Here is a 13,706-nt window from a genome sequence, read left to right as displayed (position 1 = left end):
ATGGAGAAATATAGATCATTATCAAACCAGTAATTTACATCTAAATGAGCTCAAGACCTGGTATCTGTTCCAAATATTATCTGTGTGACATACTGTCAGCAATTCTTGAAGACCCATACTGCTGCCTTGCTTGTTCCAGTAACTGACTTAAAGCGGAGGACATCTTCCTCAGTAGCACAAGGATTGTCTCCAGGAAATGCCATGTTTGATGTGACTCCAATCATGGCGTCACCTCCTTATAGGTAAACCGTCCGTCAACCACACAACGACAGCTCTATGGGCAACTTGAGCAAATGTCACCACTGATAAAATTTCACAACGACCTGCCTCCAAACATGGGTTCAGCTGCACAAAGAGAAAGAGAGAAAAAGGGAGCAGAGAAGAAAGAAGAGAAGATCATCATCACCATTATCTGGCCTTATTGTCTCAGGCTTTGATCCAGCTCAGGAGAGCAGCTTTCATGGACAACATCAAACAGATGTCTTTAATGGTGAAACTTCCAAAATACTACTTGATGGCAGGAGGGCAAATAGTCTTTAAGAGAATAGAAAAATAATGGGTGTGCAAAACTGTGGATTCATGGAGGCATACGAGATGTTACTTGATGGCAATAAGACCGAAATAAATTGGGGTTTAATCAGTTTGAGGTAAAATTGCGGCTTCTGGAAATCAGAATGACAGAAAGACAAGATGGTTGTCATAGTTGACAGAAAAAGGCAAGTGTTTTTTTCTAATACCTTATTAAACATTTTGGTCTCTAAACGAAAATGTTCTAGCAACAGTTCAATAAAAGATGGAACATGCTAGTAGATACCATCTGGCTTTTTGCAGGGCTTTTTGGCGCTCCCTTGTGTACTAAGCCGGTAATACTGTAAATCCTGGGATGAGAGAAGAACGGTATGACAGCCACTAGATGGCACTATATCACACCAGGGCTATAAGAACTGAACAGATGCACATGGGGCCATGAAATATGGTATGTGAAACTTATGTACATGTCCTTAGAAGCTGTGTGAATATCGTCACTGCAACCTTAGATGGCTGCACCAGACCAGTTGGTTGCACTATACATGTCATTAGCATCAGTGGCACCATAAGATACTAGAGCAATAACTATTGATCAAGTGGACTGTGTCTCGTGCAAATTAATGTTAGATTTAAATTATGCAGATGAATTTGTGAAATATTGTGAAAATAACGCTGAACATATTTCAAATATCTTAGAGACACAAGTTGACTGCAGGTATTTATTTAAGAGGCTACAAATATTAAAATGAATAGAAAAATTCAAAAGAAAAGGTTTAAATGGTATTGATGGTATTGACAAACCATACCGTGGCTATTTCCAAATACCCGGTATACGGTACAATGCACTCGGAAAGTATTCAGACCGCTTGAATTTATCAAAAGAAAATTGCATTACAGCTTTTTTGCACTCAATCTATACACAAAACCCCATAATGACAAAGCAAAAACATATTTTACACATATTTATTACGAATAAAAAAATGAAATTATTCCTTACATAAGTATTCAGACAATTTACTCAGTACTTTGTTGAAGCACCTTTGGCAGCGATTACAGCCTCAAGTCTTTTTGGGTATAATGCTATAAGCTTGGCACATCTGTATTTGGGGAGTTTCTCCCATTATTCTCTGCAGATCCTCTCAAGCTCTGTCAGGCTGGATGGGGAGCGTCGCTGAACAGCTATTTTCAAGTCTCTTCAGAGAGGTTTGATCGGATTCGGCACGACAATGGCTCTTCCCACCTAGGGGGGCTGAAACAGTTCTACAGTTTCACCATTGAGAGCATGACTGGCTGCAACACCGCTTGGTATGGCAACTGCTTGACCTACGACCACAAGGCACTAGAGGGTGGTGCGTATTGCCCAGTACATCACTGGGGTCGAGTTCCCTGCCATCCAGGACCTCTATACCAGGCGGTGTCAGAGCCCTAAAAATAGTAAAATACTCCAGCCACCCAATTCATAGACTGTTCTCTGCTACCGCACGGTAAGCGGTACCGATGCACCAAGTCTGGAACCAACAGGACCCCGAACAGTCTCTACCCCAAGCCATAAGACTGCTAAATAGTTATTTAAATAGTTAACCAAATAGCTACTCGGACTATCTGCATTGACACTTTTTGCACTAACTTTTATTACTGATAAAATGCGCTGCTGCTACTGTTTATTATCTGTCCATTTATTCCTAGTTATATGTACATATCTACCTCAATTACTTCTTACCCCTGGGACATTGCTATATACACGGTGTACCGAGTCAAAGTTATCGTTGTGTATTTATTATAGTGTGTTTTACTTTTCTATTGTTTCTCTATTTTCTTTCTCTCTGCATTATTGGAAAGAGCCAACAAGTAAGCATTTCACTGTTAGTCTACACCGGTTGTTTACAACGCATGTGACAAATACAATTTTATTTAGATTTGATTGCCTCAGTACAAATAAGTGGCTTATTATGCATCTCAGATGTTTGATGAATGAGAAACATATGCAGAGGAAAATAGTGTATGAGGTACATATGGTGTTATACACTGTATAGTGTATATGTTAAGAAGTGTGGAGCCACAATCATTTCAGTGTGCCCCTGGGAAGGCCCTGGGCTGACAGATTACTACCATAACCTGCCAAGGGCACAGGAGCAAGCTGCAGCTTACTTTTGAGGGAAAATAATAACACTGGTCTCCATTGACAGAGATCTGTTTGGTTTGGCATTGTTCGATGGTCCAGCTATTCAATAATACAACAGTAACACACTGAGGGTGGAAGGTACATTCATTAAGAGTGGCAATCTTTCTCACGTTTGGAAGCGATAGCGAGACTGCTTCAACCTACTGCATGTGGCCAGCACTCTGTGTTCCTGTGTATGCGTGTGTCTATATCTGTCTGTCTGTCTACTGTGTGTTAGTGTTGCACGGTATACCGGTACCAAGGTAATATCACGGTACTAAAACGTCATGATACCAACATTTTAGAATACCGTAGTACCGTTTAATATGATACTACCAAATATATTTTAGCTCAACCAAAGTAAAGATCCCGCTGACTCCTCTTATAAAATGTTAATACAGTTTTGTATATAAAATTCTGTTGAATATTTTTAAGCAAACTAGTCTCTGGTAAGTGTCGGTCCAATAATGTCCACTTCACTTTCATGTGCACATACCCTTTCCAGCCATAACTCACCTGCTTCTCTCCATCTGCTCTTCCTGCACATCTATTCCTCAATCAGTTTAAAAAAATAAACCATGTCACCGGCCATTTTAAATAAATTATGGGTCACTAAGTATTGGTTTGATAAACAACATTGTTCTGTCATGTTACCTAGCTAATAACCTGCTAACTTGACAGTAGTTCTAGGCAAATTTGATTGGCACAAGAAGAAAGGAAATGTGTCTGCTTCACTACTCATAACATGGGCTTCGAAAGGTACTGTAGGAATCATATAGGCTGAATGGATGCCTAAACCATATCAAAAATCTCTCTTTCTGGTGCTCCTTAAATTCTGTTTGGTGCCTAACGTTTTTAAAGTTGGGAGCAGCGTGTGTATGCGTTTGTTGGAGAGAGAATGGCGTGTGTGTTTATGAGAGAGAGGGAGACAGATTGTGTGAGGGAGGGACAGTCTGTGTGGCTCTGTTTACTGAAGAGTAAAGGTTTCATGCAGTGTTTTTCCCTTCCTGTCACAATGACATTCAGATCGTTATGAATATACAGTGCATTCGGAAAGTATTCAGACCCCTTGCATTTTTCCACATTTTGTTGTGTTACAGCCTAATTCTAAAATGGATTAAATTGTTTTTTCCCCCTCAATCTACCCACAATGACAAAGCAAAGTATTCAGACCCTTTACTCAGTACTTTGTTGAAGCACATTTGGCAGCGATTACAGCCTCGAGTCTTCTTGGGTATGACGCCACAAGCTTGACACACTTGCATTTGGGGAGTTTACCCCATTCTTCTCTGCAGATCCTCTCAAGCTCTGTCAGGTTGGATGAGGAGCATCACTGCACAGCTATTTTCAGGTCTCTCCAAAGAGGTTTGATCGGGTTTAAGTCTGGGCTCTGGCTGGGAAAGACTCAAAGACTCAAAGACATTCCGAGACTTGTCCCAAGGTCACTCCTGCGTTGTCTTGGCTGGATGCTTAGGGTCGTCGTCCTGTTGGAAGGTGAAACTTTGTCCCAGTCTGAGTTCCTGAGCGCTCTGGAGCAGATTTTCATCAATCTCTCTGTACTTTGCTCCGTTCATCTTTCCATTGATCCTGACTAGTCTCCCAGTCCCTGCAGCTGAAAAATATACACACATCATGATGCTGCCACCATGCTTCACCGTAGGGATGGTGCCAGGTTTCCTTCAGACATGACGCTTGGTATTCAGGCCAAAGAGTTCAATCTTGGTTTCATCAGACCAGAGAATATTGTTGTTTTCTCGTGGTCTGAGTACTTTAGGTGCAAACACCAAGAGGGCTGCCATGTGTCTTTTATGGAGAAGTGGCTTCCGTCTGGCCACTCTACCACACAGGCATGATTGGTGGAGTGCTGCAGAGATGGTTGTCCTTCTGGAAGGTTCTCCCATCTCCGCAGACGAACTCTGGAGCTCTGTCAGAATGACCATTGGGTTCTTGGTCACCTCCCTGACCAAGGCCCTTCTCCCTCCATTGCTCAGTTCAGTCAGGTCTAGGAAGAGTCTTGCTGGTTCCAAACTTCTTCCATTTAAGAATGATGGAGGCCACTGTGTTCTTGGGGACCTTCAATGCTGCCAACATTTTTTGGTACTCTTCCCCAGATCTGTGCCTCGACACAATCCTGTCTCGGTGCTCTACGGACAATTCCTTCAACCTCATGGCTTGGTTTTTGCTCTGACATGCACTGTTAACTGTGGGACCTTATATAGACAGTTGTGTGCCTTTCCAAATCATGTCCAACCAATTGAATTTACCACATGTGGACTCCAATCAAGTTGTAGAAACATCTCAAGGTGTTGTATTGAGTAGAAAACATTTTGTGTAGCACGTACATTAAGAAAACGGTAACAAGAGTCAGGGGACGGGGCGAACAGGACTCTAGGACACTAAATGTTTTCCCTGTGGTATCGCGATACTACTTGCGTGGGCCGACCCTGGCCTGACGGATCAGTTATCACAGCACACCAGCTATTTATAGAACACCCCTCTGTGAGGTGCCATTAATATTTCAATATCCCTCTTTCTCAAAGTTAGCTCCACCAAGCTCTTTCTAGTTCCTCCCACCTTTCATCCTCATCTTGCTATCACAGCACTTTAACTAACAAACTCTCTCTCTCCCTCTGTCCGGTAAAGCAAACACAATCTGGCTCAGTTTCCTCCTGCTGGGTAAAGTCTATTACTTTTCAGAGTTATTCCCTAAAGAGACACTGAAACACCCCAGCAAACCTAAATGGTTTCCCTCCTCTTCATGTCTGCTGCAGTGACAGTCCCTGATGCTTAATCACATCTCCAGCACATCTCCACTCCCTCAGGTGCACTTTCAAACAGCCCCTCCAGACAGAGACCTTCTCAGATATAGAGTAACACAGCTATCAGGGGAGCGTATGGTCTTCCTGGCGATTCTCTCCGCCGGAGTTGGTCCTTAGCCATACGAGGGCCTCCCCACATAATGAAGCAAGATCAACGATGCAAACCTGTTGCACTCCCACTATTTTGATCCAACCTGTGAATGTGAGAGCCACTCCTCTTCTCTTGGGTTGTGGCCTGATTCACTTCACAGCTCTCAGCCTTTTCTGCTAAACTGCTACAAGGACTAAAGTGAGTGCACCACTCTGGTGGAATGGACTGCAATGACTAAGCACTCTGAACTATTAACGCACACTACAGTGTTTCAGAATCTAAGACTGCACCAGTGCAAATGCAAACACAAGAGTGAGAATACACTCAGAGCCCAGTGATGCTGCTAAACTAAACTATTTCCATGCCAATCCCTCACCAGGAGTAATCATTCAGATTCACTGAGGAAAAAAACAGGGATCCACAGTCAACTGAGTCAATATCGCACACATCCATTGTAGACAATGATACACAACGCAGTGCTGAAGTCAATAGAGAAAAGGCTTTCAGAAAACAATTCTGAACTCCCACTGACAACAGATCAATGGTGGAAGTGCACCACAGAGATGACTTACTGTAAGTTGAATGCATCTCGTCGATCTTCTCCACACTTTGATTCTTTGAGAAGTCCATGACCTGCAACGCAGTTGGACAAACAAAAAAACATGTACTGTAGAGTGATCATTTGCATTTCAAGAACACACTAGACAAGGTTATTTGCAAGGGACAACGCCTTTTATTGAACATTATGTCATGTTGGGAACAACAAAAAGTATCCGGGGGTCCTGTGGCACAAGTCAGAGATGCTGTGATCAGGTATTGGTACGTACACGTTTGGTTTTCCCCTGAAGTTGGTTCCTGGCCTTCTCGTTGGCCTCCACTTCATTGGCAATGTCTTTGGCTGTTGACAGAGAATGAAAAGAGACCTTTATGACCCTCCGGATCACAAGCATGGCTTGTTATGTGAACTGTTGTTTTCAACACATTAAGGTCTCTGCCCCTGAGGCTACTGCTGAGGAAATGAAGCACACCCAGAGAAACAAAACAAAAAACAGGAAACGATCAAGTGGTTCAAACTTTTGCTTGTGATTTGCACACAGACACACACAAAGAAAGAAGTAGGCATAGCTCAGAGCACCACTTCATATCTAATAGTCTCAGCAAGGGCTGTTGGACTGGATGCTCTGTCTGCCGATCTTAAAGAGGTAAAGTAGTGTGTCGTTTACAGCCTTTACCCTCCGACATCTTATGCCCAACGACTAACTGAAAAGAGCTAAGAGGTAGGAGGACACACAGTTATACATCTAGCATGATCATGTATCAAGGTCACTTACTGAAAGTCTAATAGCATGTACAAGTAATATATAACCTAAAGATATCACAGAAGCATGACAAATGCCAAGGCAAAAAAATAATACTCGCTAGAGCAGAAATGATTTAAGTGTTGGTAACAGTAGATTCTCAAATCATGTGCTAGGCTCAGAACAGGCCTTGGTGTTTGATTAAAACCCTACATCTCAACAGAGATGGGGTGTGTTCTAGGGATGGGCATGGTTATAATATTCTTGAATGATTTCTAAATGAAATTCAAATATCCATGTGACATTGTGTCATACAAGGATACACCATGACATGTCACATTCATAAATTAATAAAACCAAATGTTTGAATGTATTTCTTCATGACGTGCAACAATCACAGATGTCTATGTTTTCCAAGTTGACATCACAGTAGAGTGCAATAGAGTTCAGTACAGTAGAGTACAGTTCAGTACAGTAGAGTACTGAACTGTACCCCCCCCCCCCCTGGGGTGCATGTTTTGGTTTTTGTCCTAGCTCCCAAGTCCAGAACAGACTATGGGAGGTGCACAGTACTTCACAGAGCCATGACCACATGGAACTCTATTCCACATAAAGTAACTCATGCCAGCAGTAAAATTAGATTAAAAAAAAATAAGATAAAAATACACCTTACGGAACAGCGGGGAGTGTGAAGCAACACAAACATAGACACATGCATACAAACGATGACATATGCAATATACACACATAGATTTTGTGTTATAGATAAGTGGTAGTAGAGTAGGGGCCTGAGGGCACACACTTAATATGTTGAGCAATCTGTTATGAATGTATTGTAATGTTTTTAATATGTATAACTGCCACCATTTTGCTGGACCCCAGGAAGAGTAGATGCTGCCTTGGCAGAAGCTAATGGGGATCCATAATAAATATAAATACTACACAGATGATTCAAATAACCAACTCATCATCAAGCTTGGATTATTTTAATCAGCTGTGTAGTGCTACGGCAAAAACCAAAACGTGCACCCAGGGGGTCCCAGGACCGAGAACAGTACTGACCTAAACTCTACTCTACTTTTCTTTACTGTACTGTAGTGCTATATGGTATTGTATTGTACTGTAATGTACATCGCACTCTAGCGTGAAACTGATGTTAAGTAATGATAGAGTAACTTCGATCGCCAATGACTGTTATGAATTGCGAAACAGGTCGTTCATAAATTTTGAGAGTTATCCTCAATTAATTCAGCGCATTTCAGCGGTAGGCATAGGCTCTCTCGAAAGAGCGCGCGTTCAGGACACACAGACGACACTCTCAGTAGGCTATAGCATTGTCGATTGATACAAACTTTGTAACGGCAGTCAAACAAAAGTAAAATTACCAAAGTAGTAAGTTTGCTAGATAACCTCCAACTAATGACAGAATATCTCCTATTTGTCAAAATTGAGTTGATGATTATACAGATAGCAGATCAGCTCATGAATAAGGGTCAGATGAAAAGAGGAAATGTTTTAAATATGAATGTATCTTAACGGAGACCAACTCTGTAAAAAAAATGACCATAGTGGCAGACGGCAGGGAGAGGTGAGGGAAGTGGTGATTGAAGGAAGATACCAGGCAGCCTATGGGTCATTAAGCCAGGGAGTACTTGGGGATAAAAGAGGAAAAGGCCTGCACAAAGGGGCAGAGAACGGAGAGGGAAGCATGTGTTGAAGAGTGTGAGGAGAGAAATATTTGTCTGATTACCCCCACTGTGCACCGAACCGGTTTGGCTGAGGACCTGCGTTTTAGGATTACCCCGGGAGAACGGAACAGACGAGACCAGATTGTGGACTGTGAAATGGTGAATTCCCCACTTTTCTCAAGTGTGTAAAACTCCCTAATAAACTTCCAATTTGCATTCTAGTTGTGCTCCTTGTGCGTGTTTGGTTATTGAACTTGGTGACGTGGAAAACCCACACCCTTGAACCTGCTACAATATCTACTCTCATACCATTTATTGATCACATATTCTCTACAGAAGCTCTCATAAGGGCAGCAATACGAGACACGAGTCAGGATTGGGATGGTAGGACAATAGCCTAGGCTATAAATAAAGCTATATAAAGGCTACTACGAGTGACACAGTGGTCTAAGAAACTGCATCGCAGTGCTAGCTGTACGACTAGAGATCCTGGTTCGACTCCAGGCTCTGTCACAGCCGGCCGCGACCGGGAAACCCATGGGGCAGCACACAATTGGCCCAGCGTCATCCAGGTTAGGGGAGAGTTTGGAAGGCCGCGATATTCTTGACCCATCGCACTCTAGCGACTCCTGTATCTGGCCGGGCGCAGTGCACCCTGACACAGTCGCCAGTGTACAGTGTTTCCTCCGACACATTAGTGCGGCTGGCTTCCGGGTTAAGCGGGCATTGTGTCAAGAAGCAGTGCGGCTCGGCTCGGTTGTGTTTCGGAGTACCCACGGCTCTCGACCTTCGCCTCTCCCGAGGCTGTACGGGAGTAGCAGCCATGGGACAAGACTGTAACTACCAATTGGAAACCACGATTGAGATTCAGTCCAAAAATATTACAGTGATTGATTATCTGAAAAGTCACAGGCTTTTGGTCGGGAGAAGGACAGGCTACTTAACGTGAGTTAAGAGCAAGCAGACTTGTATAACATGCTAGCAAAATCAATCACTGTAATCAGCTAATATATGAGCAAACTAGAATAAAAATCATTAGCACTGACCTCAACTTAGCTAACAATTCCCAAGCTTAATTGTTACCACATATCCAAACAGAGATTCAGTGAAAACAAAAATTTGACATTGATTAATTTATCTAGACGATTCCCCCACTCATCTTGCTGTCCCAGTCAAAACAGTGCTGAAATGATCATCTAGGTAAGCACACACGCAACTATTGCTTTAAATTAGCATAACAGTTGGATATAACTTTGGGAGACTCCGTATAAGCAAGAATTTGATACATGCCTTAAAATGCATTAGCCTAATATTTTCATAATTCAGTTGATCATTACTGAAGTGAGTTGTCTAGGCCCAATGACTGTTTCCTTGTCTCCTCACTCCGCTTCCGCCCACCTCCGCCACATTGTTCTCAACACCAGTTTCAATCAATATAGCACTGTTTTCTAGAAATCTAGCTTTTTTTCAGGTTCGGCTCATTTCATTTCTGTGATGTCAAACCAGGCATGGGCTCGGGCTTCAGCTCACCGGAATTGGGTCTGACCAGGATCACATTTCAAGTTCTGATGAGAACTCTAAACTGCATCTGGGTTTTGTGTGCAGTCCGGCAGTATCAATTATGTGCTTTGAATTTATACCGACTTTGTGTGACGTAAATACACTGGGCTAAAGATTTCCATGTGACAATCTGTTTGAATAATGTGCTATTTAATTTTTTCCAATCAGCTGCTGTGCTTGTGTATTTTGTGAAGTTGCACTCGTGCACATTGCGGAATATTTTTGTAATTTTCCGGGTCTTATCATCTTATGTCCCGGGATCCTGGTTACCGGTTTAAATCCCTAGTCAGTACAATACAGTACAGTACTGTAGAGTAGAGTTTAAATCAAACAAAACTTTATTGGTCGCATACAGTTGAAGTCGGAGGTTTACATACACTTATGTTGGCGTCATTTAAACTTGTTTTTCAACCACTCCACAAATTTCTTGTTAACAAACTATAGTTTTGGCAAGTCGGTTCAGACATGTTTTGTTTACAGACAGATTATTTCACTGTATCACAATTCTAGTGGGTCAGAAGTTTACATACATCAAGTTGACTGTGCCTTTAAACAGCTTGGAAAATGCCAGAAATGTATGTCATGGCTTTAGAAGCTTCTGATAGGCTAATTGACATAATTTGAGTCAATTGGAGGTGTACCTGTGGATGCGTTTCAAGGCCTAACTTCAAACTTAGTGCCTCTTTGCGTGACATCATGGGAAAATCAAAAACAAATCAGCCAAATACCCCAGAAGAAATTGTAGACCTCCACAAGTCTGTTTCATCCTTGGGAGCAATTTTCAAACGCCTGAAGGTAACACGTTCATCTGTACAAACAATAGTACGCAAGTATAAACACCATGGGACCACGCAGCTGTCATACCACTCAGGAAGGAAACGCGTTCTGTCTCCTAGAGATAAATGTACTTTGGTGCGAAAAGTGCAAATCAATCGCAGAACAGCAACAAAGGACCTTGTGAAGATGCTGGAGGAAACAGGTACAAAAGTATCTATATCCACAGTAAAACGAGTCCTATATTGAAAGGTCGCTCAGCAAGGAAGAAGCCACTGCTCCAAAACCGGCATAAAAAAGCCAGACTATGGTTTGCAACTCCACATGGGGACAAGATCATACTTTTTGGAGAAATGTCCTCTGGTCTGATGGATAGAACTGTTTGGCCATAATGACCATCGTTAAGTTTAGAGGAAAAGGGGGGAGGCTTGCAAGCCGAAGAACACCATCCCAACCGTGATGCATGGGGGTGGCAGCATCATGTTGTGGGTGTGCTTTTGCTGCAGGAGGGACTGGTGCAATTCACAAAATAGATGGCAACATGAGGAAGGAAAATGATATGGATATATTGAAGCAACATCTCAAGACATCAGTCAGGAAGTTAAAGCTTGGTCGCAAATGGGTCTTCCAAATGGACAATGACCCCAAGCACACTTCCAAAGTTGTGGCAAAATGGCTTAAGGACAACAAAGTTACGGTATTGGTGTGGCCATCACAAAGCCCTGACCTCAATCCTATAGAAAATGTGTGGGCAGAACTGAAAAAGCGTGTGCGAGCAAGGAGGTCTACAAACCTGACTCAGTTACACCAGCTCTGTCAGGAGGAAGGGGCTAAAATTCACCCAACTTCTGGTGGAAAGCTTGTGGAAGGCTACCCAAAACATTGTATTTGGCTAAGGTGTATGTAAACTTCTGTATGTAAACAACGGTACGTGTTTAGCAGATGTTATTGCGGGTGTAGCGAAATGATTGTGCTTCTAGTTCCGACAGTGCAGTAATATCTAACAAGTAATATGTAACAATTTCACAACATACCCAATACACACAAATCTAAGTAAAGGAATGGAATTAAGAATATATAAATATATTGATGTGCAATGTCAGAGCGACAGACTGAGATACAGTAGAATAGTATAAAATACAGTGTGGAAATATGAGATGAATAATGCAAAAATATCTAAACATTATTAAAGTGACATTATTAAATTTACATTAAAAAGTAACTAGAGTTCAATTTATTAAAGTGGCCAACGACTTCAAGTCTGTGTATATATGCAGCAGCCTCTCTGCGCTAGTGATGGCTATTTAACAGTCTGATGGTCTTGAGATTGAAAAACAGCTCATAAAGTTTTACAAGTATCAACAACAACAAAAAAAACACTATTCAGAGTTTGCTGCACGCACAAAACAAGTATTAGACAAAACATGGCTCTTGCTCCAGGAGGGGATCCTCTGGTGTTAGGCTACCAAGCGAAGCTTAATTTTGGAAGAAGCTACCCACTTAGCTAGATAGCTAACTAGCTACTAAATTAACAAACCAAATGCACAACTGCAGAGCATTTAGCACATTTTAGACAGTTAACGTAATAGTTATAAGATATCTAGATGGTAAACATTTAGTTGTGAATTCCATACTTCAACTAGCACGCTCCCGTAGCACATGCTGCACAACAGTGAGTGACTCACAAGGCTCTGGTCTCTCGTCATTGTGTGCTTGTTAACAAACACCACTCGGTGTTCATAGCTTCATAATGAAAAATTATGTTGTTAACTCCTAATGTATTGCACAAGTTGACTGCAGGTATTTTCTTAAAATGTAGCAACAAATATATTTATTTATTTAAAAACGTCAAATAAATAGTTTTAAATAGTATTGATGGTATTGATTAATCATACCGTGGTTATTTCCAAAATACCCCGGTAAACGGTATACCGCCCAAGCCTACAGTACAGAAGAGCACACTAGACTAGAGTACAATATAATTAACTATACTGTACTTAACTCTACCGTACCGCACTGTAGGGATGGGCATTTGAAATTATTTCACTATTCGAATAAGATCATGATTTCCAGATATACACACACACGTATTTACATATACAGTGCATTCGGAAAGTAGTTAGACCCCTTGACGTGGTGGCAGCATCCTGCCTTGGGGATGTTTTTCAGTGGTAGGGACTGGGAAACTAGTCAGGATTGAGGGAAAGATGAACGGAGCAAAGTACAGAGAGATCCTTGATGAAAACCTGCTCCAAAGTGCTCAGGACCTCAGACTGAGGCGAAGGTTCACCTTCCATCAGGACAACAACCCTAAGCACACAGCCAGGACAACGCAGGAGTCTGAATGTTCTTGAGTGACCCAGCAAGAGCCCGGACTTGAACCTGATCAAACATCTCTGGAGAGACCTGAAAGTAGCTGTGCAGCAACGCTTCCCATCTAACCTGACAGAGCTTGAGAGAATCTGCAGAGAAGAATTGGACAAACTCCCCAAACACAGGTATGCTAAGCTTGTAGCGTCAAACCCAGGAAGATTGGAGGCTGTAATCGCTGCCAAAAGGTGCTTCAACAAAGTACTGAGTAAAGGGTCTGAATACTTACTTTAAAATTATTTTTAATACATTTGCAAAAATTGCTATAAACTTATTATTTCTATGTCATTATGGGGAATTGTGTGTAGATTGATGAGGGGAAAAACAATTTAAACAATTTTAGAATAAGGCTGTAGCGTAACAAAATGTGGAAAAAGTCAAGAGGTCTGAAACCTTTCCGAAGGCACTGTATGTATT

The 13,706-nt window shown here is 41.9% G+C and overlaps 1 protein-coding gene across 6 annotated transcripts in view; it reads right to left on the bottom strand.

Annotated features, from left to right (window-relative positions):
- The window catches only part of rad18 (RAD18 E3 ubiquitin protein ligase), a 70,224-nt gene that overhangs the window by 42,166 nt on the left and 14,352 nt on the right, over positions 1-13,706 (bottom strand). For 4 of the 6 annotated variants that reach the window (XM_090205687.1, XM_021569200.3, XM_090205688.1 and 1 more), the window contains 2 exons: positions 6,427-6,497; positions 6,172-6,232 (listed from right to left, as the gene is read on the bottom strand). The exons of the other annotated variants lie outside the window; for them this stretch is intronic. In XM_090205687.1, the coding sequence (XP_090061813.1) occupies positions 6,172-6,232; positions 6,427-6,497 (132 nt within the window). The remainder of the gene's footprint in view (positions 1-6,171; positions 6,233-6,426; positions 6,498-13,706) is intronic. 6 annotated transcript variants of the gene reach the window in all.

This window comes from Oncorhynchus mykiss, chromosome 17 (assembly GCF_057628025.1).
Source record: "Oncorhynchus mykiss isolate SJ-2025 chromosome 17, ASM5762802v1, whole genome shotgun sequence".
In the NCBI taxonomy this organism is placed as follows: domain Eukaryota; kingdom Metazoa; phylum Chordata; class Actinopteri; order Salmoniformes; family Salmonidae; genus Oncorhynchus; species Oncorhynchus mykiss.
This window is presented reverse-complemented; position numbering and strand designations above follow the sequence as displayed.